Source organism: Lampetra planeri, unplaced genomic scaffold (genome assembly GCF_965212315.1).
Source record: "Lampetra planeri unplaced genomic scaffold, kcLamPlan1.2.h2 scaffold_1439, whole genome shotgun sequence".
Taxonomy (NCBI): Eukaryota; Metazoa; Chordata; class Hyperoartia; order Petromyzontiformes; family Petromyzontidae; genus Lampetra; species Lampetra planeri.
In genome coordinates, this window is record NW_027614162.1 from 8 (window position 1) to 27,449 (window position 27,442).

Sequence of the window (27,442 nt, forward strand, 5' to 3'; positions counted from 1 at the left end):
TCTTATCTATTCCTGCAGGTGACATAATATTTTAGATGACACAGTCGAGGCAACAGCAGCAGCAGCAGCAGTATAACCGGAGAACACGAATGATGTGGGTCAGATTTCGGTCCGTTTATGAGCATACAAATAAGGGAAATGTGTGCACGTTTGCTGGCATTTGCACCACTCTTGTTCCGAGTTGTCCGTGTGACAGATGATTTAATATGCCCACAACTTTTTAAGGGAATTGCCAGCACTTTCATTGCAGATGCAGATCAGCGCATCTAATCCCACCCGAAATGAACACTGCGAGGAAAAAAAACAACAACAACAAAAAACTATGACCGGTCTGAAAACAGCTAAATTCATAATCTGCCTTAACGCACATCAGTCATCAGTCATCAGTCAGTGTGTGTGCTGCTGTGAATGTGTTTGCACGGCAGCCTGTTTCTGTTGCTCACTGCTGTTCTGGTCTGCAGGTCCACCGGTGGGAGTGGGGATGAATATAGACATAGCCAGCATAGACATGGTGTCAGAAGTCAATATGGTAAGTAGGCCATTATCATTATCCTCTGACAATGAGTGTCCATTCTGGATTGATGATAGATGCATAAACCCACCAGGAGAAACACCCCACCCCCACCCCCTTTCTCACTGCTGGGGAAACCCCTCCTAACTGCTTTTCTTTCTCAACCAGACCTCAAAGGCACTGATATCGAGCTTGAAGTGTCTCTTATGTTCATTTAACTGTAACCTTTGAAGAGTGCTAATCTATTGTAGCTGACCATTCCTGACATTACAGAGTTGGGAATAAAAAGGTATAATAGCTTAATTAGAAGGAAGTTACTTTACATGATTGCTGATAATCAATATATTGTTTCACCGGAACAATTGTTTGTCAAGTTTAGTAATTTGCCAGAAAAAGTGAAGGAACTTAAAAGCAGGGCATATCCGAAGCGGAGATGAAATTTTGCTTCATCCAAGTGCACCTCCTAGTGTCGAGTTGTTACAACTGCAAGTGCAACTCTATCCTGACATTAGAAGACACTTTTGACAAATTTGACAAGATCTGACAAAAACCTTTTTTGTAATAACATACATTAAACATTTCAAAGGTCAAATGCCTTTTTTTTCTCTTTTTTTTATTAGTACCATGATCTTTGTTGGGCTTTGGTTGTTGTTTGTTGCAACTTCCTTTTGTGTGGCGCACATGCGTCCTACTGTGAAGCTGTTTGAAAGCCGTGATGTGAGTCATGTTCTGATGTCATGTGGAGTATTTTTGGCAGTAGCACCCAAAGGCTGTTGCTCATCTCTGTGCTCATGTCAGCTATGATAATGAGCAGGGATGCGTAGAGAAAACAGATGATGCCATGTCTATTCACATGTGTTTACACAGACAACCTGCGCAGCGTATGCAAACACACAATGGACTTAAGGTTTCCAAAATGGCCTTGAGCTGATAATTAAAAGTTATATTTGTCCTAGTTGACAGTGTTTGAAAGCTGCCTTACAAAATGTTTTGCACGTGAAAAACGTCTGTCATGCCTTCGGACATGATTTCTCAGAATCAAGTTCAATTATGATCTAATCAACAGGAGCAACAACATAAAATTCATACACTTCTACCTGCTTTACTCAGCAAGAGAGGCGGGAGGATGGTTCCATCACTGTTTAAGCACGATTCCTGAAACTACAGCTCAGGTTATCAAAACTGTAACCTATTTTGGCAAAACTCAGTAATTCCACTGATGAGTACTGTACATAAAATGAAAAACAAGTGAGAAAATGTTTCAACATTTTTTTCTGGGGATGTTATAATGAAATCAGTGCACACAGACACACAAGGTAACAAAAGCAAATATTTCTCTGTAATACATTACAGTAAAAACTCCTCTGTAGTCCTTGCTCTTTCTCTGTGTTCTCCATGGTCTTCCATTACAGGTTTTAAAAACAGAAGAGGCTTACTAATCTTGAATGTGGAAGTTCAACTGTCTTGTCAGTTCAAGAGGTCTAATACACATCTGAGGCCTCTTTTATACTCTAGCACATGATGAAAATGTTTTGCCAGTAGAGTTTGAACAGGTGAGAAGTGTGTCACACCAACTGGTAATTAGGATGTAACGTTTTGAAGGTGAACAAATTGTGCAGAATAAGATTTGTCTTTAGAGTTTTGGGAAAATGTGATTTAGATTTTTTTTGTTGTTGTCTTTTTTTAAACTAACAGACTCAACAATGAACATTACAGAGATGTAGATTAAAAAAACATGGACAAAGAAAACACACTAAACAAAGGCTTTGGGGAAGAGATGGGTCCGCAGTCTCTGAGATGGTTCGACAAGGTCAGACTGATACTGAGGTGCAAGCAGGTGTTTGTAGGTGAGGAGGAGTTTATAGGAGATGCAGGACTTCACACCAGTGGATTCAGTTGAGAGCGGATGTCCCCCTGAACACAACTCCAGTGCAGAGGTCCAGGTGAGAGGTGGTGAGGGGGATGGATGGGAGTCTCAGTGATGGGGTCTGAGCGTGACGGCTGGTGTCTGGATAGTTGCTGCCTTATTCACCATTCCACATTCACATTTACTGGCAGAAGCTGCTAAAGGAGAAGTTCAGCGACTAACACACGTTCACATGCATACCATCCACTGGAGAGCCACAGCCTACATTTGTTAGTACACTCTTGTTTTGGGGTTTGCACTTTTTATGAGTTCTTTCGGCCTGTCATCAATCCCAAAAACTTTAGAAATTAGGTTTGAATGAAAACAAAGGATTTGTCCTGAAAGTTTAGGTCCTGTTGTTGAAACAAGATCTTCAGGTTGTTTCATTTGTGTGCATAGATCCCTTTTATGTGTGTCTGCAGTCGACAAAAACTGTAAATGGTAAATTGGCTTTAATGCTTAAAGTATTTGTACTTACAGTAAATAACTAAAAGTGTCTGAGCCAAGTCCAAATTGTTGTGCCTTGACTGGTCTTTTAGCTGTCGAGTAAGTCATTTTAACAAACACCCTCTGAAGCATTAGGTCCTGATGCTCGAGTCACACAGCACTGCACCTACCGACAAAACATTTCCCTCCATGTCTTTGAACTTTCCACCGTCAGGTTTGTTCTTCTAAAGTGAAAGTGAACATGAACAGCTGAGTCACTTAAGTGTCAGGAAAAAGGTTTTGGATGGTTCTTCCTGTAACCACTTTTAGGGTGGGGCTGCTGGTGTTGAAGCACTTGCAGTTGTTTATTTCCTTACTTCCATGTGACTCTAGCCCCTTTGTGCTGGTAGAGAACCCTAACGAATAATGGATGTAGACAGCTAATGGAGACATGTCAGAGAGATGTAGCCCTTAACACCATCACAGATGAGCCAGCAATTTGTGCTTTAGTGTGTAATAATATCTTGTATCACCCTCCAGTTCTTAAATTAAAAACACAGGTTCTAACATTGTTTATATATTTCAGTCACACCCTAAGTGCCTTTCAAATACAGAACTACATATGGGATTTCCTTTTGAAGATTCGTTTTAGCACTCTGTCTCACAGAGCAGAAATTCATTTCAGAAACAACATAGTTCGCTAGCTCACTTCAGATGAGTCATTAAACTGTCAGTATGTACGCCCTCAAGCATGACTGGCCCAGAGAGCATGTCCTCGCCAGGGTTTGTCATGTACGTAGTTCAGATGTCCAAATGCAAAACCATGACTCAAGCGTGAACCCAACCTCCTTCTCACAGCTCCTTAAATGGACAGTTTAAGCTGCAGCTGCAATAAAGAGTTCAAGCATTGACTGATTTACAGAGTCATATAGTATGTAGAAAACTACATTACATGCCACTTAGGCCCAGAGCCAGACATGGAATGAGGAAAGTGTGGCAGCTATTCATTACATAGCCACCAAAGGTCACTTGTTCCTGGGTGTTACAGCCACCGTCCCAAGCCTTTGAGGGCAGAACGGGATAGGATACTAGTGTGTGAGACCTGGGGGTCAAATTTACCACCTCTGTGTACGTGACATGAAGAGACGGAGAGAGAGAGATAGACACAGACAGGAGAAAGTGCGCTGACATTAACAAGTTATCATGTGGAGAGCCAGCAGCGGTGCTAGTGTTGGAGCCAAGGTCATGTAGCTAGTGCTGCTGAGAGTTCATTCTGCATTACTAAGAGGTGAACACACTGAGAGGGATGCACTCACAGAATACCAATGTCTTGTCGGACAACCCAGGTGGACTGGCGATCCCTCTTTCATTCACAGGTTAAAGATTTTAAACTATCGATGGGCATGTTGAGGAGTTTACCTCTTCCTTCACTCTCCTCAAAATCCGATTATTCCTCTATGCTTTTTAAGTATCTATATTGGTGGCTCAACCTTTTAGCAGTTGAATCCTGAGCCAAGCATATTTTTTTTTTACATGAAAAGCTCAGCAGAGGATATCCTTGCAGGTACGACGGCTGTAAATGCATTAAGACTCTACTGAAAAGTAGACCTTATTTGATATATTACACTGATACATTATAACGGATGCTGGCTGAGAGGCAAGAGATTATTGCATTCCATTGCTTTTCCATATGATTATAAAAGGGAAGAAAGATTGCGGAAGCACTTATGCGGTGCATAATTATTGCACCTGAGAGCTTTAAAATGCTATTACACCTCCATCCGGGGTCCTATCTGAATCTGTCTCACGAAACAGAACTGAAAGATTGATCATCATTTTGACATCATCAGCATTTCAGTTATCGGTTTTCGTGGCAGCAGCTGATGAGGAAAAACATCCGCAGTAAGCTCAGTGTTTCATGCGCTAAAAAAATGTATCTCAGAAGATTTAACTTTTCTGTGGCTGAGTTGTGGTAAAGATCTCCTGTATTTTATGGACTGGCCGCCTTTGTTCAAGTGTTTTCTGTCAAACTGTCAGCTGATGTGTGGCTACCAGATGACATACCACACTCAGCAAACAAGCTGCAGTAAAAAGATGACACCTGCTACGCATCATAAGTGCATCAAATGATTGCAAGCCCATTTCTCTGGAACCCACTCATACGTAGCAGCCAAATGAACATGGAGATGGCTGATTTGCAAAATGATGATTGGCTGAAAGTCATGTCAAAGATTGAGTGCCTGCTTTCGAGCCACTTACCTATGTGAGATGGAGTTTTCAGTAATAAAAATAATCAAATGTGAGTTTCTTCAGCGGGATGGCTTCAGACTGGTGGTATAAGCCAAAGCGACGCACTGACAATCAGTATTCAGTACCAGTGAATGGTGTGAGATCCATGACTTGGAACAGTTTTGCCTTCGGACGTCATTGTAAAAATGTATGATCAGGCACTGACTTTACTGCACACTTATTGATCAAATTTAACATTGAATCAGTGAATCCACATACGTATTACATCTTGTTACATTCCTTGTAATTCACAATGTTGTGTGAGAAGGTTGCAGGTTGGACATTTATATTGCCTTTTCCTCTCAGTAGGTTAAGTGTTTTCTATAAAGGGCCAATTCTGGACTTTAGTGCAGGATGAGATTTGAGTCAGACTTAATATTGTGGTGATGTCTAAAGTGCAGCTCTCCTCCCACACTCATTTAAACCAGGTTAACCATCATCTAAGCATCATGTTGATGGTCTCAGGCTCATATTCATGTGAGATTGGTTCTTGAGAAACTTTGGTCATTAAGGACATTCCTCACTGTGTGATTCCATTAGTAACATGTAGTATGTATTTATTGGGCATGCAATGTTGTATTGATTGTGTAAATGTACATGTTATGTAATATTATGTCACACTGACACTTTCAGATGCCTTGTAATAAGCTGTGTCTTCTCCACCTGGTTTCCTCTTTCCCACCCGAGGTGCTTTGCAGAACCTGCTAAGCTTTCTCATAAATATAGGGGAAAAGAAGGAGAGAGGAAAGTGAAACATAGAAGATTCACAGGGTCACGAGGGATGTTAGAGGTAGTGAAGGAGGAAGGGATGAAATGTTTTGGGAGAGGGATAAAACAATCAGTGCATCAGTTGCATTATTCATGCTGGTATGTGTACATACATGGCTCCCTGTAGAGTGCTAGTAATCCATTTAGATAACGCTGAATGCAGCAAAAGGACAGACCCTTGACTGCAGACAATAGGCCAACACTAAGTGCATTGTGGACTGGAAATAGGATTTCTATGTCACCGCTAATAATACAGAGCATACAGGCAGGTGTTTTCTCATTAGTGGAATCAAACAACTGTAAATGTAAATTGAAAAAAAAGACAAAGCTCATCTAAATGTGATTATGTTAGTGATATTATGATGATGGGAGTGGAGCATATAGTATAACTCCAGAGCAGTAATTAAGTCATACTGAACGTCTCCTTCATAAGAAGAACTGCCGTCAGTAGATCAATGTGAGCCCCCGTCTCTACAGCCAAAATGCTGGTGAACTCAGGATGTGAGAAAGATCTGGGGGGAGGAGTCAGTCAGTATGTGTTGACTTTGTTTGAAAAGTTTCACAATTATTAATAAGCAGAGTGTGCATTTAAAGGACACTTCAAATATCTCCGAGATGAATGCTCATAAATACCCCTCCAACATCTCTGTTGTTCAGCTTTAGTGATCCACTCCTAGGGACGCTTATTACGTTACTACACATGCAACCACCATTTGCAGTCCCCCTCTGCTGGCCATTTAAAAGACTTCTTTTTTAATGTATTTACACATTGGTGTCACTGACTCACTTATAGTCTGTAGGTATATCACCTGCCTAATGCAGCCATGTTGAGTCTGATTAGAGGGGAATTCTAACTTGGGGGGAGAGTGAGGTGATTGCATAATACGGGTTCAACGTCCGTTAGCTGCTAACATGTCAAATCAAACATGCCCTCCACTCAATTACTAGGCTTTCCTCACTGTCACAGAACCAATATTACCATTTATATGACTAACTCATTTACTAGTCATGTGACCTTTTTCTTGACAGCAGGCCATTGGCATGATAAACAAATACATGTTGGCAAACAGAATCAACTGTAAGAGTAATCAGAAATATTTAACATAGTTAAGAGGGCTGACGTGCTGTACATCCATCACAATATGTGTGTATGTGTGTGTGTGTGTGTACTGTGTGCACGTGTCATGCAGCACGAGCAATGCCCTGGTTAAATCATCAATAAGATCCCAGACACTTTTTATTGTACAATTAGTACAATAACAGCTCTAAATGTCGAGGGGCGGAAGGCGTGTAATCAATTCCCCCAGGTTAAACATGCTCACTGGTTAGGTATGTGATTCACTGGGGCCTGTGACAGTGAAGGATGGGGTGGATGTTTCGCCATTAGACAACATTCACTTCCCTGCAGCTGCAGGTCTTACTGCTAAACAGCCGCATCTTGTCTACTTCTCGTGAGGCGAACAGAGGGAATTGACAGCATATTGTTCAATCATCGCAGGGAAATCGTTTCCACACCTGTCCGATGTCAAAGTGATGTTCTTCTCTTGTGATATTTTTGCTCATCCTCGCCCCGATTCTCTCTGTGTGTCTGCTTGATAATGATACAAGGTTGGGCCTTGCTACAGGGGGGATTAGACAGAGTTACAAATCGAAGTGGGTTAATCGCCTGGCCTGCCGTTTCAGGAGGTATCTCTCTGTTTTATTGGTCCCACTGCTCTATTTGTCTGGTCAGGTTCACCTTCACCTTGGTGTCAGTTGTTGAGGCACAAACAGCACTGCTCTCAAAGTAAAATCTGATAAATAAATAAATAATGATCATCTTATACAAACATTTCTTTGCTGCCAATTCTCTAATGTATCAGTCTCCCCCAAACAAACCTGTTTCAATCTTGAAGCTCTAGTGGACAGTTTTTCTGTGGCTGACAGAATGTCAAATACTCATATGTAACAGATGACAGAAAATAGAGGCACTAAGTGTCAGGATTGGGCACTTATGTACTCACCAGATATCTTTTGTAAGGTGAGATAAGGCAGCAAATTTAAGAACACAGAAGAAACAACTTCCAAATCCCTTATATCATGGCAATCATTGCTCCAGGCTGCTGAAAAGTTATCAGAGATGTATGACAGTACACGATAGAGCAATAAATATTACCAAACATCTGAACAGCTGTAAACAGCTGTGTGTGTGTGTGTGTATATACAGTATATATGTATATACGTATACATCATTCTGTGACTCCACCCACAAGTGTGAAAGATGTTCAGTGTGGTTTAAGATTGTTAATCAATCTAACATGTTCAGACGGACACAGACAAAGAGAGCTCCTGTGTGAGCAGAATGAGATTGCTTGCTTTAGCGTCGACACATGCAGTGACTTCATAGTGGTTCAAATGAATAGCGTGAATCCTTGATTTTTGTGGGTGCTTTAACTCCAGGGGTAAAAAAAAAGATGTGCTCTGTCCCTTGCCTGAAATGTGAGCATCAAAATGACAGATTGAGATGACACTTATAAACATATAATCTACGTACGGGGTCCTAAGAGCAAGATTTCTGGTGTCAAGGTTCAAGGTTTGTGTTATGTGCAGACAAACAGTAAAGTGACACTGGAATTACTTGTGCAGCCTATCTGAGTCAAGTTGCAAGGAAAGAACACATCTACTAACAGAGAAAAGAAGACTGGATAATAGATAGATAGATAGATGATTAATGCTTAAGAGCATTAATGTTAATGTTTAAGAGCTTAAACAATATACTAACACACATATATATATATATATATATATATAAAGGTTAGGAACAATGTGTGCCACATATACTAACATATACAACTGACCTGTTTGTTTGTTTTGTTTTGTTTTTTGCAGTTCGCTAAAAGGAATGAAACATAGATTCCCTGTTGGTCTGCTGTCAAGTCGCTCATCTTCTCATCTTTTTATATGATTTATGGGAGGATTTGTATCCTCAGCAGACATCATGGTAATGTTTTTTGCTTGTTTTTTTTAATCTCACTTTGATAGGATCAATGTTGATTGCTTTACTTTTTTTCAGCTGTGACAAAAAGTCTTTATTTTCCGTTAACTCTCTGAGTAGCATTTCATGGGTCATGTATTACACTGTACACTTGTTGTTACTGATATTTCCTTCTGTTTTCATGGGAACACTGGTGTTTGATTATTGAACCGTTATTTTATAATGACCAACTACTTTCACACCAGTTAACAACAATCCATGATCTCCTTCATCTCGATGACTGCATACAGAGTCAACATTCATTTGTTAACGCCTATATTAATTAAAAAGCGGACGAAGAGGTGAAAACTTGTACTTGTAACTGTGTAGGAAAGTTGATATCCATCCACTTTTCATTTCCACAAGTATCTACTTCAAAAGTATGAATAGAAGAGTGTTTTAAAAAAAGATTTGTGTGTGTGTGTGTGTGTGTGTGTGTGTGTGTGTGTGTGTGTGTGTGTGTGTGTGTGTGTGTGTGTGAGATGCCTCAAATATTAGTGGTTGGATTAAAACACAATGTAGTGTGTACTGTGCCTTGGTCTCTGATCATCTCACTGAGATGATCAGGATAATAATTTATATCTTGGTTTTCACCATTTTAACAATGCCTGATAGGACTTTGTGGAGAAGAGGTGTGGGAGTGGTGGGAGAGAACGGAGGATCTGAAAAGTGTGTTTCCTATTTTTGTGTGTAATGTTTCATGTGTATGTGTATTTTTTGTGAGCTGGGCAGCTTTACTCTCACAGTTTTCAGTCTTGTCATCACAGCATTACAACTGATGATCTTGTGGGTCAGTTGGTTTGGATCTTGTCTGGCACAAACAGATTTCAAAGCACATGGACACTCAAGCTGTCAGCTGTTGAATGGGCACTTGACTAGTTTCTACTTTATCAAAGGAAAGTGCTCACACGTGGTATTTACTAATCTAGAGTGACAGTACACAGTGAATTGGTTCATGGGCAGATCATATTCATATGAAGGAAAAATACTCTGTTGGAGTCAAACATATCAGTACATATCAAATCAGGGCCTAGTGGTTAGCACTGTTGTCTAACAATGAGAAGGTCCCTGGTTTGATTCCTCGCCTGGAGTATGTAGAGTTTGCATGCTCTCAGTCTGGGTTCTCTCCGGGTACACTGGCAATTAGCCTGCATAAAGTCTCTGTCTCACATCTCAACATCTCATTAGCATCTATATTTGTTTTCTTTAATTCATTTTAATATGTGATTCCATTCAGTTGCACTAGTGACTGATTCTGTTCCAGCACTGCAAATTAGAGGGTGTTGACATGCAGTAATTACACAGTCAATTGCAGGTTCAGTAGGTTTAGCACATAATGAAAAGTAACAGCATGTGATCTCTGCAGACTGGCAAAATCACAGTTTGCACCACTGCGCTCTCATGTGCATATACACCAGTGAAGGGACAGTACAGAGGGATGCAATACTTGTGTTCACTGGCATATTTATAACTTTTTGCATATTTTTACTGTGCAAATTGGTGAAAAAAATGGTGGTTTTCAGTACAACTTGTTGCTTATGTTTTAGATGCAACCTTCACTATTTTTCTGCATATTTTTGATTTGTGGACATACACCAGTTGGGTGAATAAAGTTGATAATTTAGTGTTACTGTCTGTAGCACCACTGACCTTTGACTGCTTCCAACTTTCTAATTATTCTATTGTAAGCTGTGATTGCGTGCTCAAGCCAAAGCTGACTAGAAAAGACAATCTGGATAACAGGTTCGCCAGGTGTATCTCAGATGATTGCATTCCCACAAAAGGAAGATTGCATTTGAGAACTAAATGTGAATTTATCCCTGTGCTTGCATTTTCTACATCGAAGCGCTGCAGCAGCTTTAAGAATCTTTCCTGGTTCCACACATGGCTTTAACCATCCTAAGTGTTTTATTGTTTGGCATGCAGTGAGTGAGCCCTGCAGAAAAATATAGAAGAGAATGTGTTTCATCTTTTCCTGTGCTGATAAGGAGATTTAACGTTATGCTACATACTGTATAATACAACCTTTGAGACCGGTTTTGACCTGAGTATGAAGTGTGCAATCCATTCTGTCTACATATTTTGGGGAGCTGGCTTCATTGTACCCAATGACAGCTTGTTAGAAATCTTTGATGGATAAAAGGATACACAAATGATGTTGGTAACCTTTCATAATCAAACAGCAGTTGTTGCGGTGTCCTTCATGTTATTTAATAGATTTTTTTGTGAAGGTAGCTCTGTAAGGTTTGTACCATCAAAATGTAATGAAATTGTGAAAATATTATTCATTATGCAAACAAAAAATGAGTCTGATCCTTCGACTAGTCACAGCAACAAACCTTTATTACAGACTCAAGGTCCAGATAAACCAGAGACAACACAAAGACATAGAAGGACGCAATAAAAAGACACAACATGATGTACAATGTCACTGAGATTTATGATGACAATAGAATAAAATACTGGTGAATACAAACTCAGATGTGATGTTTAGGGAGCAGAGAGTCGTGTAGATATAGTAACTCTCATATGTCTTCATTGTCGATATTCCAATTTCAGTCTCCATCGAGCTTCTTCACATCAATATTGTGAATGTGCATCTCTCCCTGGTGTTCTGTGTGTGTGTGTGTGTGTGTGTGTGTGTGTGTGTTTGTGTGTGTGGCAGCACTGGGAAGATAAAGTGAAATTTCTTTTGCACTATAATGCAGCGCTATCCTTATTCTTGTGTGACATTGAACCGCACACACCATCACATTCCTGCGTGTCTTGTAGGTCAGCCTGAATATGAAGAGGTATTCTTCATTAAAATGTGTTCTTGTTAAAGCAGAAACCATACCAAATCTGGAAAACACATCTATGTGTGTTTTTGTACATACACTGTTGTAGATGTTGAATCACTTGGGCTCTGTACGTGCCATCCATCTGAGGATTTCTTTATTGTAGTATCTGATTGCTGACAACTGCTGGTGTTCAGTTCACACAGACCTCCATGATACTCTCCTCCAATGCAGATGTGTATTTGTGTAGTGGGGGAAGTCAGAGGACAGCTGACTAAAGATTTACTGCCAGGAGAGTACATGTGTGTGTAAGTATGAGAGTATAACAACTCCCCACCTCCAACACCCCCTCCTCCACCCACCCACTCACACAGTCTCTTTGGCTGAGAACGAAACCTAAACTTTACCCATGTCTTTGGGTAGGATCTAATAATCCCCTTTAATAATCTGTGTCCTGCACTACCCTCTCCTCCATTCCCCACCTAACCCCACCGTCCCTCCTCTCCAAATTGCCACTCCACACCACTCCTCCCCTGGGATACAGAAGAGCCCTGCAGATGGTCCAGTCGACAAAAATAAATTGTATGTTGTCAGTTAAGCTGGACAGCTGCCAAAATGTGAGGCTGCTAAATTCCATTCACCTTCAGCAGGGAGTTGTCGTGAAAGCCATGTCCAGGCTAGTGAAGGATGAAAGAGCCAAGTATGCAGTGGGAGGGGTAAAAGACATCCAGACAAACAGGGAGTTGTGTGATTGACGGATGACTTGAGGACAGTAAATAAAGAAGACTCTGAACATTATTGGATGAGATTCAGACGTGCCATAAACCAGGGAAATACTTGGAAGGAAATAGGAAATACAATTACAAAAAGTGTTTAGTCTGAGAACTTTAGGACGGGGTAAAACCCAGCTAGTTTTAACACACAAAGATACATACATGCAATCCTTCCATTAATTGAATTATTAATTCATTTTAAATAATTAGCTTTGCTCCTGATGCTGGTAAAATTATATCAAATTAATATGTTATTGAATCCATTCATAGTTTATTGGTTACAGTTTAATGGTTTATTAATACATTTAATCATTATTATATTAGCACTTTTTGGGGAGGATATTATTGATCACAAAAATTCCTCTATGTTTTAAAAGATCTATCTGACATACATGCATCAGTCTTGTCATCTACATTTTCCTGAAAATAAATTACCATTTTTCATTCTTGAGCAAAACAATATGTCCAATTAAACCCCCGCAGCACTGCCTGTATGATTTCCTGTTTCAGATTTACTACACGCAGGGCACAAGATGTTCCAGCTGCAGAGATGAAACCTAAAGCCTCCACATATATTGTGAGACTGGGGAATATATGTCACTCAGCTCTGTGGCGATCGGCATTTTTAATATTAGGCCTCGTTGGAAATGCTTTGCCCCTTGCTAGCTTTCTCATACCATAACCCATCTGCTGACAGGAGGAGGACAGTGTCAGACCGGAAATTGAAAGCCACTTGTTGTTGGAGGGCTTTTTGGAGAAAGTGGAGTCTGTGGATGACAGAGTGTAGTACAGACATATGGCTGAGTGGTAGTAGATCACATTTCCTCTCCCCTAGATGCATTTCAGCGATGTGAGACTAGAGGGGAAAGTGAGACAAACATGGAAAGGATGCAGGCAGAGAGGCTTTATAGCCAGGAGTCTTTAAAATACACCACAAGCCTTCAAGGTCAGTGCACTATAGGGCTGATTTAAAGCAGCAAAGACTCTTCAGGTTTCCTCTAAGAAAACAAAGAACTTAAAAGTGTTTGCTCAGTTCATCCATTTGTGCCAGTCAGTCAAGGTACGCAAAAAACGAAGGACGCACTTCAACAAACCACAGACGTATATTATCTGATACCCAAACTGATTCTGCTGACTGAATTTCAGCCTCCATGACCAGCTGTTTTTTAAAGGGAATGATCCAAGCCACTCACCTCATTTATTTCCCTCTTTTCCTGTACAGCATGCAGACGGACACGACAGGACTCCTCTGAGACTTGGACGGATGAGGAGTATATAACACAGGAGGGGAGCTACAGGGAAAACTATATGTTGGGAGATTTGTGGGAGATATGAGCTTGAAAATATTGAAAGAGAGGTAGGGAAAATGAAGAGCGTGAGCATGAGATGAGGGATAACAAGAGGAGGGAAGCATCAGACGAAGGTCATTAGTGGTGCTAAAATCAGATACTGGAATTGAAGAGCTGTGAGAATAAAAGCAATTTGCATCACTGCTCCACTGAGCTTTTCAGAGCTTTTCATTTACCCCCCTTGAACCCACCTGCCCTTTCTAGCACAACTCACCATACTACTCCCCAGCGCTCCAATGAAAAACGGTCTTCCAGGTACTGGCAAGAAAAAGACATGGAAGCTGAGTCACTATTAAGTAATCCACCTACACCCCCCTCTTCTACACCCCTCGTCCACCTACTACAACCGTCTCTGAGAAGTAGTTTCTTCGAGAACTGAAGCGATTCTGTAGATCTAGGTCTACTCCACCATGCCAAACTCACACTTGCACCAACATACCTAATCTTCTTTCCTTTTTACCTCGACCAAGGAGGCTATATTTTTGTAAGCAGCTGTCTGTATGCAACTTCACTCAAAAACTTCAGGAACACCTCACAAATCTGTTTCCGTCAAGGAAAAAAAAAGGGTTCTCAGGGTTGTGAGTGAAACACTTAAATATGGGCCACACATCCAACACACTCCTTACCCCTACCATAAGTGAATGTTTGTCACATTTATGAGACATTCAGATTCAAAAATTGGAGTCTGCATTCAGCCAGATGACAGGGCTGCAAATGATGAAATAGAACCACACAAGGTCATGACTCTTGCTATCAAATCCGCTCTTCCATGTGGAATACAAAGTGCTAGCCAAAGATCATGGTATCTTTTGCACGTGCACGATCCACACAGATGTACATGTGTATGATATGTTTTGCATGCGTTATATGTTAATGGAAAATCTATGGGTGGGATTAGACAGATTGTGGATGTCATTTCCAATGCCCACATTCCTAACAAAGCTGGCAGAGAAATTCAGGAAGCCTCCCTGATGTCTTCTCAGCGAGCCCCTCTGTTTGATGGTCTGTGCAGTTGGGTGCAGAGTATATGGGTTCAAGAGGACTACATGGCAAAAAGCATCACTTCAGCTGCACGTGCTGTGGTGCGCAGCATGCCGGGAATAGTGGAAAGTCAGTTCTTACGTAACCATCAACAAGGGATGGAAGTGTTGCGAAGGCAGCACGTGCAGCCAAGAATGAGTTGATCTCAATATTAGACCTCTGAATTTCTTTTATTTCTGTGGAGGGTTGAGAGGGAGGACAGATAAAACCTTCGTCATTATAGATAATCATCTATTTCGATGTGTCTATGCCGGAGCTTGCTGTCCAACATGCCCAAAAATTCCCTCCACGTTCTGTGTTGTTGATAAAGTAAAGTAGCTTGAGTCAAATATCGTTGAGCAATGAAGTTCCCTGACTTCTCCAGGCAATATTCAAGCCTCCACTCCCCAAGGTGCTGTACAATGTCAGATTTGTATGTGGCAGGCATATTCAAAAATGCATGTTCAGCCTCTTTGCCAGGAAGTGTATATGCAGTCATGACAAAAAGTTCCTTGAGAGAGCGAGTTTGTTTAACTTAGTTTGTCAGAAATGATCGGTAGTCTCTCTGTGTTATTGTGTCCTAGATCATGAGGGGGATTTGCTGAAAATGAAGAAAGTTTCGTCTATTCTTTCATAAATTATTAACTTGCAGAATGCGTTTGAGGCTGTGTGTGTGCGTACATTTGTGTGTGTGTGTGTGTACGTATGTGTGTGTGTGCTAAATCTAACATCTTGCTATCTGTGTTTAATGACAATCAATAAAGAAAATCCATAAATATATTGTGCAAGCACAGCCCAGAGGTGTTTTTTATATTGTTTTGAAAAATAAATTTTCTGTAATGACATTATTTTAATTTATGTGGAGCCTTACAAGCAGTAGGCTAACCAAGCAAGTCATTGCATTGCACCACAAAATGCTCATAAAGCCAAAATATTAATACAAAAGTTCTCTCTAATCCCCATGTTTTTCCTTTCCCATGTATTGAGATAAAAACTGATCCCAGTGACACAGAGAGTTCCTTCAGTTTGTGCTTCTTCTGTTCCATTCGCCTCTTAAGAAAACTTCATTCAATATTGAAGCCCAGTCTGGTCTGGGTTTTTTTTTGCTAAAGCTAAATGTCCCTTTTTCCTCCTTTCTTTCCACATCTTCTCGACTCCTTCATCGTGAGGCTGGCCACGTTCCTCCCGCTGTCTGTTGTTCCTGTTGCCTCTCACCTCCTCTCTCTTTCTCTCTATGTACTGCAGGACTACACCCTGACGATGTACTTCCAGCAGGCCTGGCGAGACAAGCGGCTGTCCTATTCTGAGATCCCCCTCAACCTGACCCTAGATAACAGGGTGGCAGACCAGCTCTGGGTCCCAGATACCTACTTCCTCAACGACAAGAAATCGTTTGTCCACGGCGTCACGGTGAAAAACAGAATGATCCGACTGCACCCGGACGGTACCGTTTTATATGGTCTGAGGTGAGTTATACTTACAAATAAATGATATAGTCACGGTGGGGAACAGACAATGATAGACTGCACTTCACAAATATAGTTATTTCTACTTTAGTTTGCACCTCATCTTTTGTCAGTGTACTTCCAGATTTTAAAACATCCAAGCACATGATTACAATGAGTCAGTAATTGCAGCATAATAGTCAGTAATTGACTCATTAGAACTAGATGAAGAAAGACATTGAGGTGAGGTGCAATATCATCCCCAAGTGAATATCCTAATTTCCATGACGTGACCTGGTACCTTGTGTTTTTCAATCTGGGTCCTATTTCCCCGTTCGTGGGAGTCGAAATGGCTCACTGGGCCCAAAATGATTGTATGTGTTGTATGTGAATGTGTATGTGGAGTGTGTACATGGGGCAAGATAGGGCAGTCAATCAGGTCAGTTATTATAAATTAACTTATCTATGACTTTATATACTGTATAATATTAATTATAAAGTGTTTTGCCCTGTCATTTACAGAGGCCCCAGTTTGACAAATTATCCTTTGAGCCTTCTGTAACTTTTTAAAGCTTTAGGAAAGAGACACACTGACAAACAGCCGGCTGCCACAGTCTTAAAACAACTCTCCTCCTCCTCCTCTGTCTGACAAACAAGGATGTTTTTTTTTTGTTTTAAGTTTTTGTTTTTTTTCATTGAATGACCAAACAAGCATCCACTTGGGGGGAAAAAGCACCACTAACCTCCCATGGCCGGCTAAACAGCTAATTAGCTAAATTACCTTATCAGCACATAAACAGTTTATAAGCACACCATCGGTTTCAGTGTGTTTAGAGGATGGTCTTCCTCTTCCACTTTGATGCTTGATATACTGTGGCAGGTTTACCAAGTTGATGTTTTCCTTTTATTACCTTGTCCTTCCTCCGATCCTTAGTCATTACATACTCCTTCTGATAGGACATTTTCATTAAGAACTTTTCTTTTCTCCTCTCAATGATGAACTGATAAAAGTAATGAAGGCTGAATTGGGCTTTGTTCATTTTTGACTGCGAAATTGGATCATTAATTGTTGTTTGATATGAATCATGTCAGTTGAATGAAACCATCATTTATCTTTGTCATCCCTTCCAATTAAGATGCATATGGTTGTAATTTTGACAGTTTTCTCACAATCAGGAAGCTGAGAACGAAAATGACTACCTGCATTTAATACAGCTTACCACTACTTTACAACTGCCTTTACAAAACATCAAGTTTTAACACACATTTTTGTTGGGGCAATATTCACTTTTTGTACACGCTGAGATGCACATCAATATGACATGTCCCACTTGTCCTCTAGTGGCCTAGTGGTATGGAGTGTTGTAGTATTGACAGTAAGTGCAAGATTACAATATGTATCTGGAGACATAAGTGGTTTATTGATCACTTGAACTACTGTACACCACAAGTAGACACCCACACACAAATACATTTACCACAAGTAGAAGCTGTGTGAAAAAGGCTGTTGTTTGAGAAGTATGTGTGTATGTGTGTATGATCAGTAGTAACATCTGGGATATGTCCAAGAGGACAAGGCTGCCTTGAGAGTAAATCTGCACAGATGGAACTTCCAATGTGGACAGGCGTGTGCAGATTGTGTGGGCCATCCTACAAATACAAATAAAAATAAATCATCATCACTCAGGATAAGAGTTATCTGTATTTCCCCGTGGACAGCAGAAGTTTGAGACAAAAGTCTCAATATTACTTTGGATGGAGTGAGATTACACTGAAACCGGGAAAAGAAATCCGTCACCCTTGACACCCAATATCATGTAAGTAGGATGAAATCCTGAATTGGGTCATGGGATCTTGAGTGAGCAAATACACCCAGGCAACACTTGCAGATACAGCATATTACTGTCCCCTGAATGCTTAATTCAAATTATGCAGTTATTTAATTTATTATGCCAATAAATTAGATTAGACTACATGAAAATTTAATGATCCCTGTAATGAAATGTGGGCAATTGCAGAAGACAGTCGTAAATCCCAAGAAAATATGATACAAATAAGTGAAATGATAATAATTCCCTCAGCAGATAATTACATATATAATATTTGAATTCATAGATTTGTCCTTGTCACAAGTGAAGGTCAGTTAGAGTTAGGCTGTGAATATTAAAGCAATAGTAATCTTATACCTTACATTTAGAATTCAGTAGTGAAATACCACAGTCATGTTTGTGATTTTGTACGGAATCACTTGACGGGAATACTAAGTAAGGTGGGAAGCAACAGAGTTTATGCTAATTTCTGCGAACAACAATATTTGTCAAAAAACAAAGAGAATGATAAGAAATAGTGGCGACCTTATTTCTAGTCCCTGACATTTTTCATTGAGGTTCTTTATTGTGACTGTAATTGCATGCAGCGAGTCCATAGATGTGGGAATTCACACACACAGAATCTACAAACAGAGATGCAAATACAAATACTTTGCCACTGAACTGAAAATTAATTTCCGCTATTCATTTTACACTACCAACCAATCCTGTGGGCCGATAAGAATTCACATTCCTGCATCTTAAATAAATGAGTACATTGATGTTTAAAACCAAAACCGCAGGCACAGTCAAAGGCAGTTTTTCCATTGTTAGGATGTGACAGGGGGAAGTAAATTAACAATTCAAATGCAATACAATACTCTTCCACAAACTTTTCTGGATATTCTTGTAAACTTAACAAATTGAATTCCCTAGTCCCCTGGTAAGAAAACAAATATATATATTTTCAGACCATTTGAAAAAAAGGAGATAGCAAGAGCTTTCAGAGGTCAAGGTTCACCTGCTAACAGTTCTCATGAGGCACATACATTGGTTAAATGATATTATGGTATTGGCTCAAAAAGTGTATGCAATTATAGGCAATTTGTTACGTTAATGGCTTTATTATATTAAATGGCAAGAAATATTATTTTTATTGGCTGTTATTACGCTATTACTTATTACATTATTACGTTTGCTGGTTCGAGGTGTAAAAGCTATGTAAGGTGCAATATGTGGCAAAAAAGAAAAACAAATGAGTACATTAGAGCCAAAAGGGTCTTTTGGGGTCAGCCATATTTGGCCTAAGAAGGCACATCTGAAGGATTAATCAGGATTATCTTCAGAAAGACAGACCCGGATATTCTTGTGTTACAAGCACGACACGGCTGCATAAAGGGGGTGTTTTTATAGTGTTGTTAACAATAAATTGTTATTTTATGTCTAAGAGTAACTGAGAGATCAACGAACTGGAGTACGTTTTGATGCTTTGCAATTAGGTTGTCCAGGGTTTCACAGCACTGATAGTATTGTTTGCTACAGAAAGATGCTAAAAAATCCAATTCAATCCATATTCAATCCCGATCTTGCTATGAGGCGACAGCGTTAACCACTGGACCACCATGTCACACACACACACACACACACACACACACACACACACACACACACACATTTACTTGGCCTGAATTTAAATGACTGCTGGAAACCTTCAAAGCTCCTTGGCCCTCGTTTGACCTCCCAAGTTTCATGCGTTCAGGTGCAGTCTCTGAGCACAGTCTGGTAAAGATGGAGGGCGACTGCAAACGATGGGGAAACATATGGGTCTCAGTCGGTGTCAGTTGGCACTGTCCTGAGGCAGCAACCAAGAAATCAAGGACCGAACACTGACTGAGCGAGTGAGCAACTCTACTTTAGATCATTTCATGGAAAAGACATGCAGGAAAGTACGCGAGGGTAAATGGAGAAACAGACCGCTTCTAACACAATCTGGCACTTAAAAACACACACGCCTCCGAGTGACAGTAACATGACAGCCGTGCCCCAGAACACACACGTACACATGCACAACTTTTACCTTTCCATTTGAAAGTGTGTGCCGGAGGCTTTCACTCTCAGTTCTACACCAATGACCCTGTATGACAGAGAGATCAGAAAGTTGCCAGAAAGTAACCAGCAATTTACTCCTTGGTTAAACACTTGGAAGCCGCAGATCACCTGCAGCGAATCCTTCAGAGTGAAATAAATGCTGACGACAGGCGACGAGAGAGAAAGAATGGGAGAATCCATCTAACCCTCTTAGGCTCAAACCACCTTCCTGTCTGACTGAATGGTGGAAACCCTTGAGGTGTGTAATATGAAACAGCACAGTAATGCTAGAACTCCTCCCGTCTTTATTGCTAGACTTTCATAAACACTTATGAAAGTCTTCTCTCCGTCTCACCTGACATCTTTTAGACACTTTCCCTCATTGCTTCTGCCTAATTTGCCTCGCTGCCTTCCCCTCATGTGTATTGTGTTTGTAGTATTAAAGTAGTATTGAAAGAAGTATGAAATTTGTGATGGATCCATTTATGTAAAACACATTCAAAAGCACTTGGACACACACAGACAAATGAAAACTGCTGATTTTCAGGACAGCCATCCTAATTTACAAGTCATTATCATTTTAATTTACTCATTGGCATACAGAGTGTAGTGTTCTAGCCATTTCTAGCCTGTTCTCATCCCATGCTGTCATACAGCATTATGTTATCATGGTATTTAATCTCTAATATAAACACGGGTGGTCACCATTTAATTGTCCTCGGACGTACCTATCCAAACTGCAGACATACACAAAGCTTCCAAATTTTGATATATTGTCAACCACAAATGTGTCAGTGTTTATTGACAGGCTAAAAGCTTCGGCTTTGCCCTCCAGAATCTGCATCTACAGTATCAGCTAGTGACAGCAGCTGAGAAAATGTGAACCATATTACAAGTATTGATCGATTGTTCGAGATTTACTGGTATTTATTTAGTTCTCTTCTACTAATACGTCTACTACTACTAATAATAATTCTTTATCCCATGTAGAAAGGGAACACGCTTCTCACCCACACCCATGTCTTGGCTGGCTATGGATTTTATATGCATATATATACATATATAAGCTTGTCATCAAAAGGTTTTCTGCTACTTTGCAATATGAATGCATTCCATGAATTGTGGACTTGAATTTTTGAAAAGCAAAGATCATGAGATGCAGAACGACTGCCACTGTTGTGGCTTCTTTGTCTGAATAATGGAGGAGCCAGAGCGCAGAGGGTTGAGAGCAGCAGAAAGACACAAAGGGTGATTATCTCTGCTGTAGAACACAGAGGATTGGACTCAAGATGAGCTCCTCCTCTGGCACAAATTTATCTGTGTTGTCAGGTGTGTCGAGACGATTACCCACCATGCTGTGCTGCTCGGTGGAAACTCCCTCAGTGGGAGTGACGTTCCTGCGTAAGAGCATAACGCGGGAAATAATGGCAAACAATTACACAGAGACTCATCTTTACATCTCCTTCTCAAATCAGATGGACAGATATCAACTGACTCATGTCTGACTCATCCGTTACGCCAACGGCCATCCCAGTCTATCTGTTCTAGTAGTAATGTGAAAGCTAAATGCTATTACTCTGATATCCATGCACATAGGATAATATTATAACAGAGGGCTTGCACTCGCTGTGGAATCATTTATGAACATCAACACTTTGAAAAATGAAACATGAATCACTTTGAACTAAAGAATAAAAATCTACTTAATGTCAAATAAGCAATTAACATGATGCTATAACAATTCAACAAGGTTATCATGTAGACGTCATGTTGATGAGTATGTCTCATTTGGTTGAAAATAAAAGAACATAAATTTATTTTCTTGCATACTTAAGATCTGAAATATCACACTTCATTAACACTGCTGATTATATTGACACTGAGTTAAACCACCGTACAGTTGACGCTGTGTTATGACGTCTTTATTGGATTCTGCCTAAGGGAAGCAAAATGATCACACAACAACTCAGCTTCCATGTTGCAATCATCCTTGAAGCCATCTCTGTGGAAATGAAGATGGTAATCTATTTATTGACTTTTTTATTTTTATTTTTTTTCTGTGTATGCTCCATAAAGTCAGGTACCATTGATTTCTGTCTCATTGGTCGCTGGGGATGAAAGCAAAGATCTTATATCAGTTATATGGGATAATGTGATTCGCACTTGTCATTCAAAGTGCGTCCTCAGATGGAACCTGATATCTGAATAATAACGCAGATATCGTTGTGAAGAACTTCACAATGAGCTTTGTTATCCCAGTCATCAGAATAACTGCTGTTTGCTTCCTTGGTTTCCTCACCGTGGGGAGCCCCATGAGCATAAGCCCCATAAGGGCCAAGGCAAGGATCTAGGAATCTGTGTGGCAGCTGCCGCTGATCACTCAAGGGACCTTTTTTTCAGCGACATGTTTCTTGAATATGAAACAGTCATAAATTACTCCTGAAGGTCACTGCTAAACATTGCTCTCCCCAACTACAAACCAGTTATGTCTTGATAACTAACATGTATTATCAGTTATACTGTTGTTGCCTGAATGAGCTGGAATACGAGATGCTTTAATTCTTTAATTCTGTCTTTTCAGGATCACAACAACTGCAGCTTGTATGATGGACCTCAGAAGGTATCCACTGGATGAGCAAAACTGCACCCTGGAGATAGAGAGCTGTGAGTAATTTTCTTTGTGGGGTTGAATTAGAAAGCAAAGTTCCAAAAACAAAAAAAGATTTTTACCAGCCTTCTTTTCACTCTTCTAACTCACGCCTCAGCTTGGTTCAGTCGGGCCCCAGCATCGTCTCCCAGCAATTTGTGCTCCTCTCTAGTAAAGCACGGATTTACTTGGACTTTTAATATTTTTTTAACGTAATCCGTTCCATCCAATTTCAGTATTTACCTGGTAAAAGAAGAACATTCTTTATTTTGTTTTGATCTGCTTGTCTGTGTCTTGTATTGGCTCTGAATTTTATTGCACAAGAACATGTTTGAAGAGGAAAGTAATTTTGAAACTACACTGGTATAGAACAATTTAAATTATGTATTAAAGTTTCAAGAATTTGTACCAGTTAATGAGAAATCAGTATAAATGTTTGTCTGTCTGTTAGCACAATGCGTCACAAACATTTATGAAGTAAAATAAGGGCCTTTTAATATTGTCATATGGTTGAACATCGTCTTGTGTTGACCTTAGATATGTGTCTGTGTGTGTGTGTGTGTGTGTGTGTGTGTGTGTGTGTGTGTGTGTGTGTGTAATAAATCCAAGTGTGATAAATGTTCAGATATATACAAGGTATGATGCTGTCGGATGTCACAGAAAGTGTCAAGGAAGGTGAAGAAATAAGAAATGCAAATAGCAACATGGTGAGAATTGAAGTATAAATGTGTCAGATCAGTGTGAAAGAGAGATGAGAGACATGGAAGAAAAGCGTTCAGAAGGGAATCTGAAGGGGGAAAACCAATTAAACTTGTTTTCTACAGTTTTGACAAGGTACCTTCAGACGGTTACTTGTGTGCTTCTGCATCTTCTAATCAAACTAGCTCTATAAGTTTGTTTCAGCATGGAAAACACTAAATAACCTGGTCCATCTTCACTATGGACCTGAACTGTTCCCCCCCTTTCCTTATGCTGAAACACCTCTGGTTTAATTGGTTTCATTGTGATTTACTGGTATATTTGTGCACATACGGCAACCTTTCAATTAATGTGGACTCACAAACCACAGATCAAATTTAATTTTAAGTTTGATCTGAAATAAAACTTGAAATTGCATTTTTAATTTATTCACATAATTAATTTTCAATAAAACAAATTTAAAAAGAAATGAAGTTTCTATGTTTTATGTTTTATATTAATGGGAGACCATGTGGGGTCCATTGAAGTATAACTATCAATCTCAGTAAGTACACATAGAAACATTTTCAGTCTTGGACAATTCAAATACATTAATCTTTTTATGTTCGATGGTAAAATGGGTTTAAAATTGTATTTATTTAATTCATTGCAGCAATGACATGCTCCTTGTGGAGAAACATGATTGTTTTCTCATCCAAACATCAGAATATTTCTCACATTGAACAACACATGATGAGAAAATGGGGATGAATTAGAAAAGTACTAAAGCAGCAGTGTGTTGATGTTCTCTTCTGGGAGATGACCTTCATGCTGACATTAAGCTACACAACTGCTGACTTGTCTTAATTTTTCTTGCCGAGGGGAACAAACAGAACAAACGTTTTGTTCAGGTCTAAGTGGGAATCTGGTTTACCCTTCATGAGCATGTGTCAAGCTTTTACATTTTTTACTTTATTATCTTATACGTGTCCAGGGTTATGAAATAACCATCTATGTATATCTTTTTTTCAATTGAAATGAATTGAATAGACATACTGCATATAGAGCTAGATTGCTCCCTGGTAACTGGTTGCAGAATGAGTATTATATCCCTCCTCCATTAATGTTATGTTATGATAAGTTTGATATATTTTCCAGTATTAATTCTAGGATGACTGGAATAAGCTTCCTTTGGTTGGCATACATCTTTTTGGAGGGCAGCTTCATCTGACATCTGAAAACTCCATATTCAGTGTTCTGCTGGTGGTGATATGATAGTTGATGGTGTATGTATGTATACAGGCACGAGAGAGGCTGTAAGATTTACTGAAGAAGTCAGTCTTGTGTTGTGTCTGGTGTTGTTCAAAACGGAGATGTTCACCTAGAGGAGCCAGATGTGCACCTGTTTTGATTTAATTTATTTATCAGGCACAGAGTGCATTAAAATAATATGAAGGGATGGTTCCACCAGACTATTGTGAGTTGTAGACTCAGTTCCACCCGAGTCTACAAAATCAGTCTGTCACAAGAACACAGGATAGTCCACCAACACATAACAATGGACTGTCACCTCTGGTTTTGTTAGAGAGAAGGTTTGATAGAAGGAAGGTTAGAAAGAAGGTCTGATAGAAGGTTTTGACCTGATGACCGGGGGGGTCAATACCAAGAGTAAGGGCTTAAAGATATACGGTATCGCAGATATATCTGGTGGCTTGTCCAAGAAGTGCCCTGAAAGTCAACACTAAAATTTTAAAATCATTATATTGTTATTTTTAACGTTTCATCATGGTTTAACATTTAAATACATGTTGGCTTTATGCATGGCCAAAGGTTCCATTAAACCCCATTTCTGATACAAATAAGAGGCTTGTGATGGAAGTGAGAGAGAAGATCACAACTTTATGTGATTTTATTCTTCTCAGAAGCAAGTAAAAAAAAATGAAGAAACAGCTTAATAAATAAAAAGTAGTCAACAGCCCCCCACCCCCATTGTTGTCAATGTCTGGGAGTCTTGGGAGGTCAAAAATAAATGAACATAACAATGACATAAGAGGAGAATACAATACTGAAGCTATTCAATGGGGACTCTGGCATATCTCCCTGATCGTATCTGACTCCAAGCCTCTTTCACTCAAGCGCATGAAATAAAGTCTCAGCTGATTTGTGTTAATGGGCAAAGATACATTTTGGATCAAGATAAAATACTGGCTATGATACGCCTCTGAGCAAAACATAATCAAGTACAGCGTTTTTGATCATTTTAAGAGTCTACTGCTACATACTGCTCCGATACTAAACACCTGTAACAAAATCCCGATATACGGTAAAACTTCACACCCTCATGCCAAGGACCATGCTGTTCATTGAACTGAATAAAGGAAACTGAGGCGCTATGAGGTAGCGAACTTTGACGGACATGAAATAAGAGGTTGAATATTTCTAGAAATTTTCAGAAAGCAAACAGCAATCATGGAGAGGATGTTGATCTTTATTGTAATGGATGTACAACCACTGTCTATTGCTGAGGACAATGGATTCCAGCTGCTATTTAGCACCTGGAGACACGGCACGAGATGGATAGATGTAAATATTTGCCGCAGAAGGCTTTACCTGATCTGCATGGTAAAGTGTGCGCACACATAGTAAAAAACATAAAAGCTCTGAGTTTCACAGCAAATCTGGAGCTCTGACGTTTCCCTCGTGTTTTAAGTTTAAACTTTTAAGTTTAGCTGAACACTGGCTGGATGAGAGAAAAGTGCAATAACTGTAAACATTCACGCTGTGAACTGTGTACATAAAAGTGTACATATCACACTTGCCTGTAGAGAGGAATTTATTACAGCCTTCTTAATTTGGGGTCCGAATTGGAACGAGATGGATATACGTCATTGGGACAGCGTTCCAGTTAGCAACTTCCTGTCAGCTTGTTGTATAAGGTCGCTCTTGCACAGATTTTCAACACACACACACACACACACACACACACACACACACACACACACACACACACACACACACACACACAGCAAACCCTTTCACAACTGCCTGCATCTGGCACTCCCATGTGAGCTGAGGATGCAGCTTCACTCCTACATGTCAGATTAATTTTTGATCACTGTTAATCCTGGTGTCCAATTGAAAATGTATTTAAAATGTGCAGCTCACTCGTGTCTGGAGAGGGATGTAGCGGCTCGATAAGATAAGATAAATAAGCAATGCAAGCTAAAGTGTAGCGACTACTCACACCCAAGAGGGGTGTGCAGCTTTTAAAAAGAGACAGCAATCGCGAGAGATAGTGGAAGTGGCTTTGTCCATGGGATATGGATCACTGATGCAGAAAATATAACTATTACTTGGTAGAAATGCTGTAATGAAATGATAGTTTCACTGTGACAGCACAGCGACTGTGTGAAATAATAGTCCTGTGCTTCCATTCCCCTCTCACTGTGTACAGAAATAGACCTATGTCCATTTGTCTTACCGGGGATGTTTGTCAATGTATCTTTGGAATATTGCAAGTCAATTTGTGAGTTGCCGTTCTCTGTCTGTGTTTTTGTCAAAGTGCTAAAGCCCCATTTTCCCAAAAGCCATCTACAGTCATATGTGTGCTAAAGCTACAGAGGCTAATCAAGCAGACAAATTTGCTTCTATGTAGTATTCAGCGTTTAACGGATGAGTGGCCCTACACTTGTTATGATTTATTGAAAAGGTGCACAGCTGCTGCATTTGTGAAGTCAGTGTCTCTTCTTTTACTGGAATCGGCCCGCTGCGAAGGAAGTGCCGCTGTAAAGGTGTGTGTATAACAGCATAGCACTGTGGGTCACTGTGACAGTGCTCTGTCACAGTGACCCACAAACCATCATGGGCTTAACCCTTTTAAATAATACAAGGTATGGTATTTCATCGTAAAAAGGGTAAAATCTTGAGTGGGATACTACAGTACT

At 40.0% G+C, this 27,442-nt stretch overlaps 1 protein-coding gene across 1 annotated transcript; it reads left to right on the forward strand.

Moving 5' to 3' along the window:
- Window positions 1-461: 461 nt before the first annotated feature.
- Window positions 462-22,837, forward strand: LOC144739351 (gamma-aminobutyric acid receptor subunit beta-2; the record flags this gene model as incomplete). Its single annotated transcript, XM_078622312.1, has 3 exons — window positions 462-529; window positions 16,078-16,298; window positions 22,755-22,837. Coding segments are annotated over 3 exons (372 nt in total), but the record flags the coding sequence as incomplete, so codon positions are not given.
- Between the last annotated feature and the right edge of the window lie 4,605 nt (window positions 22,838-27,442).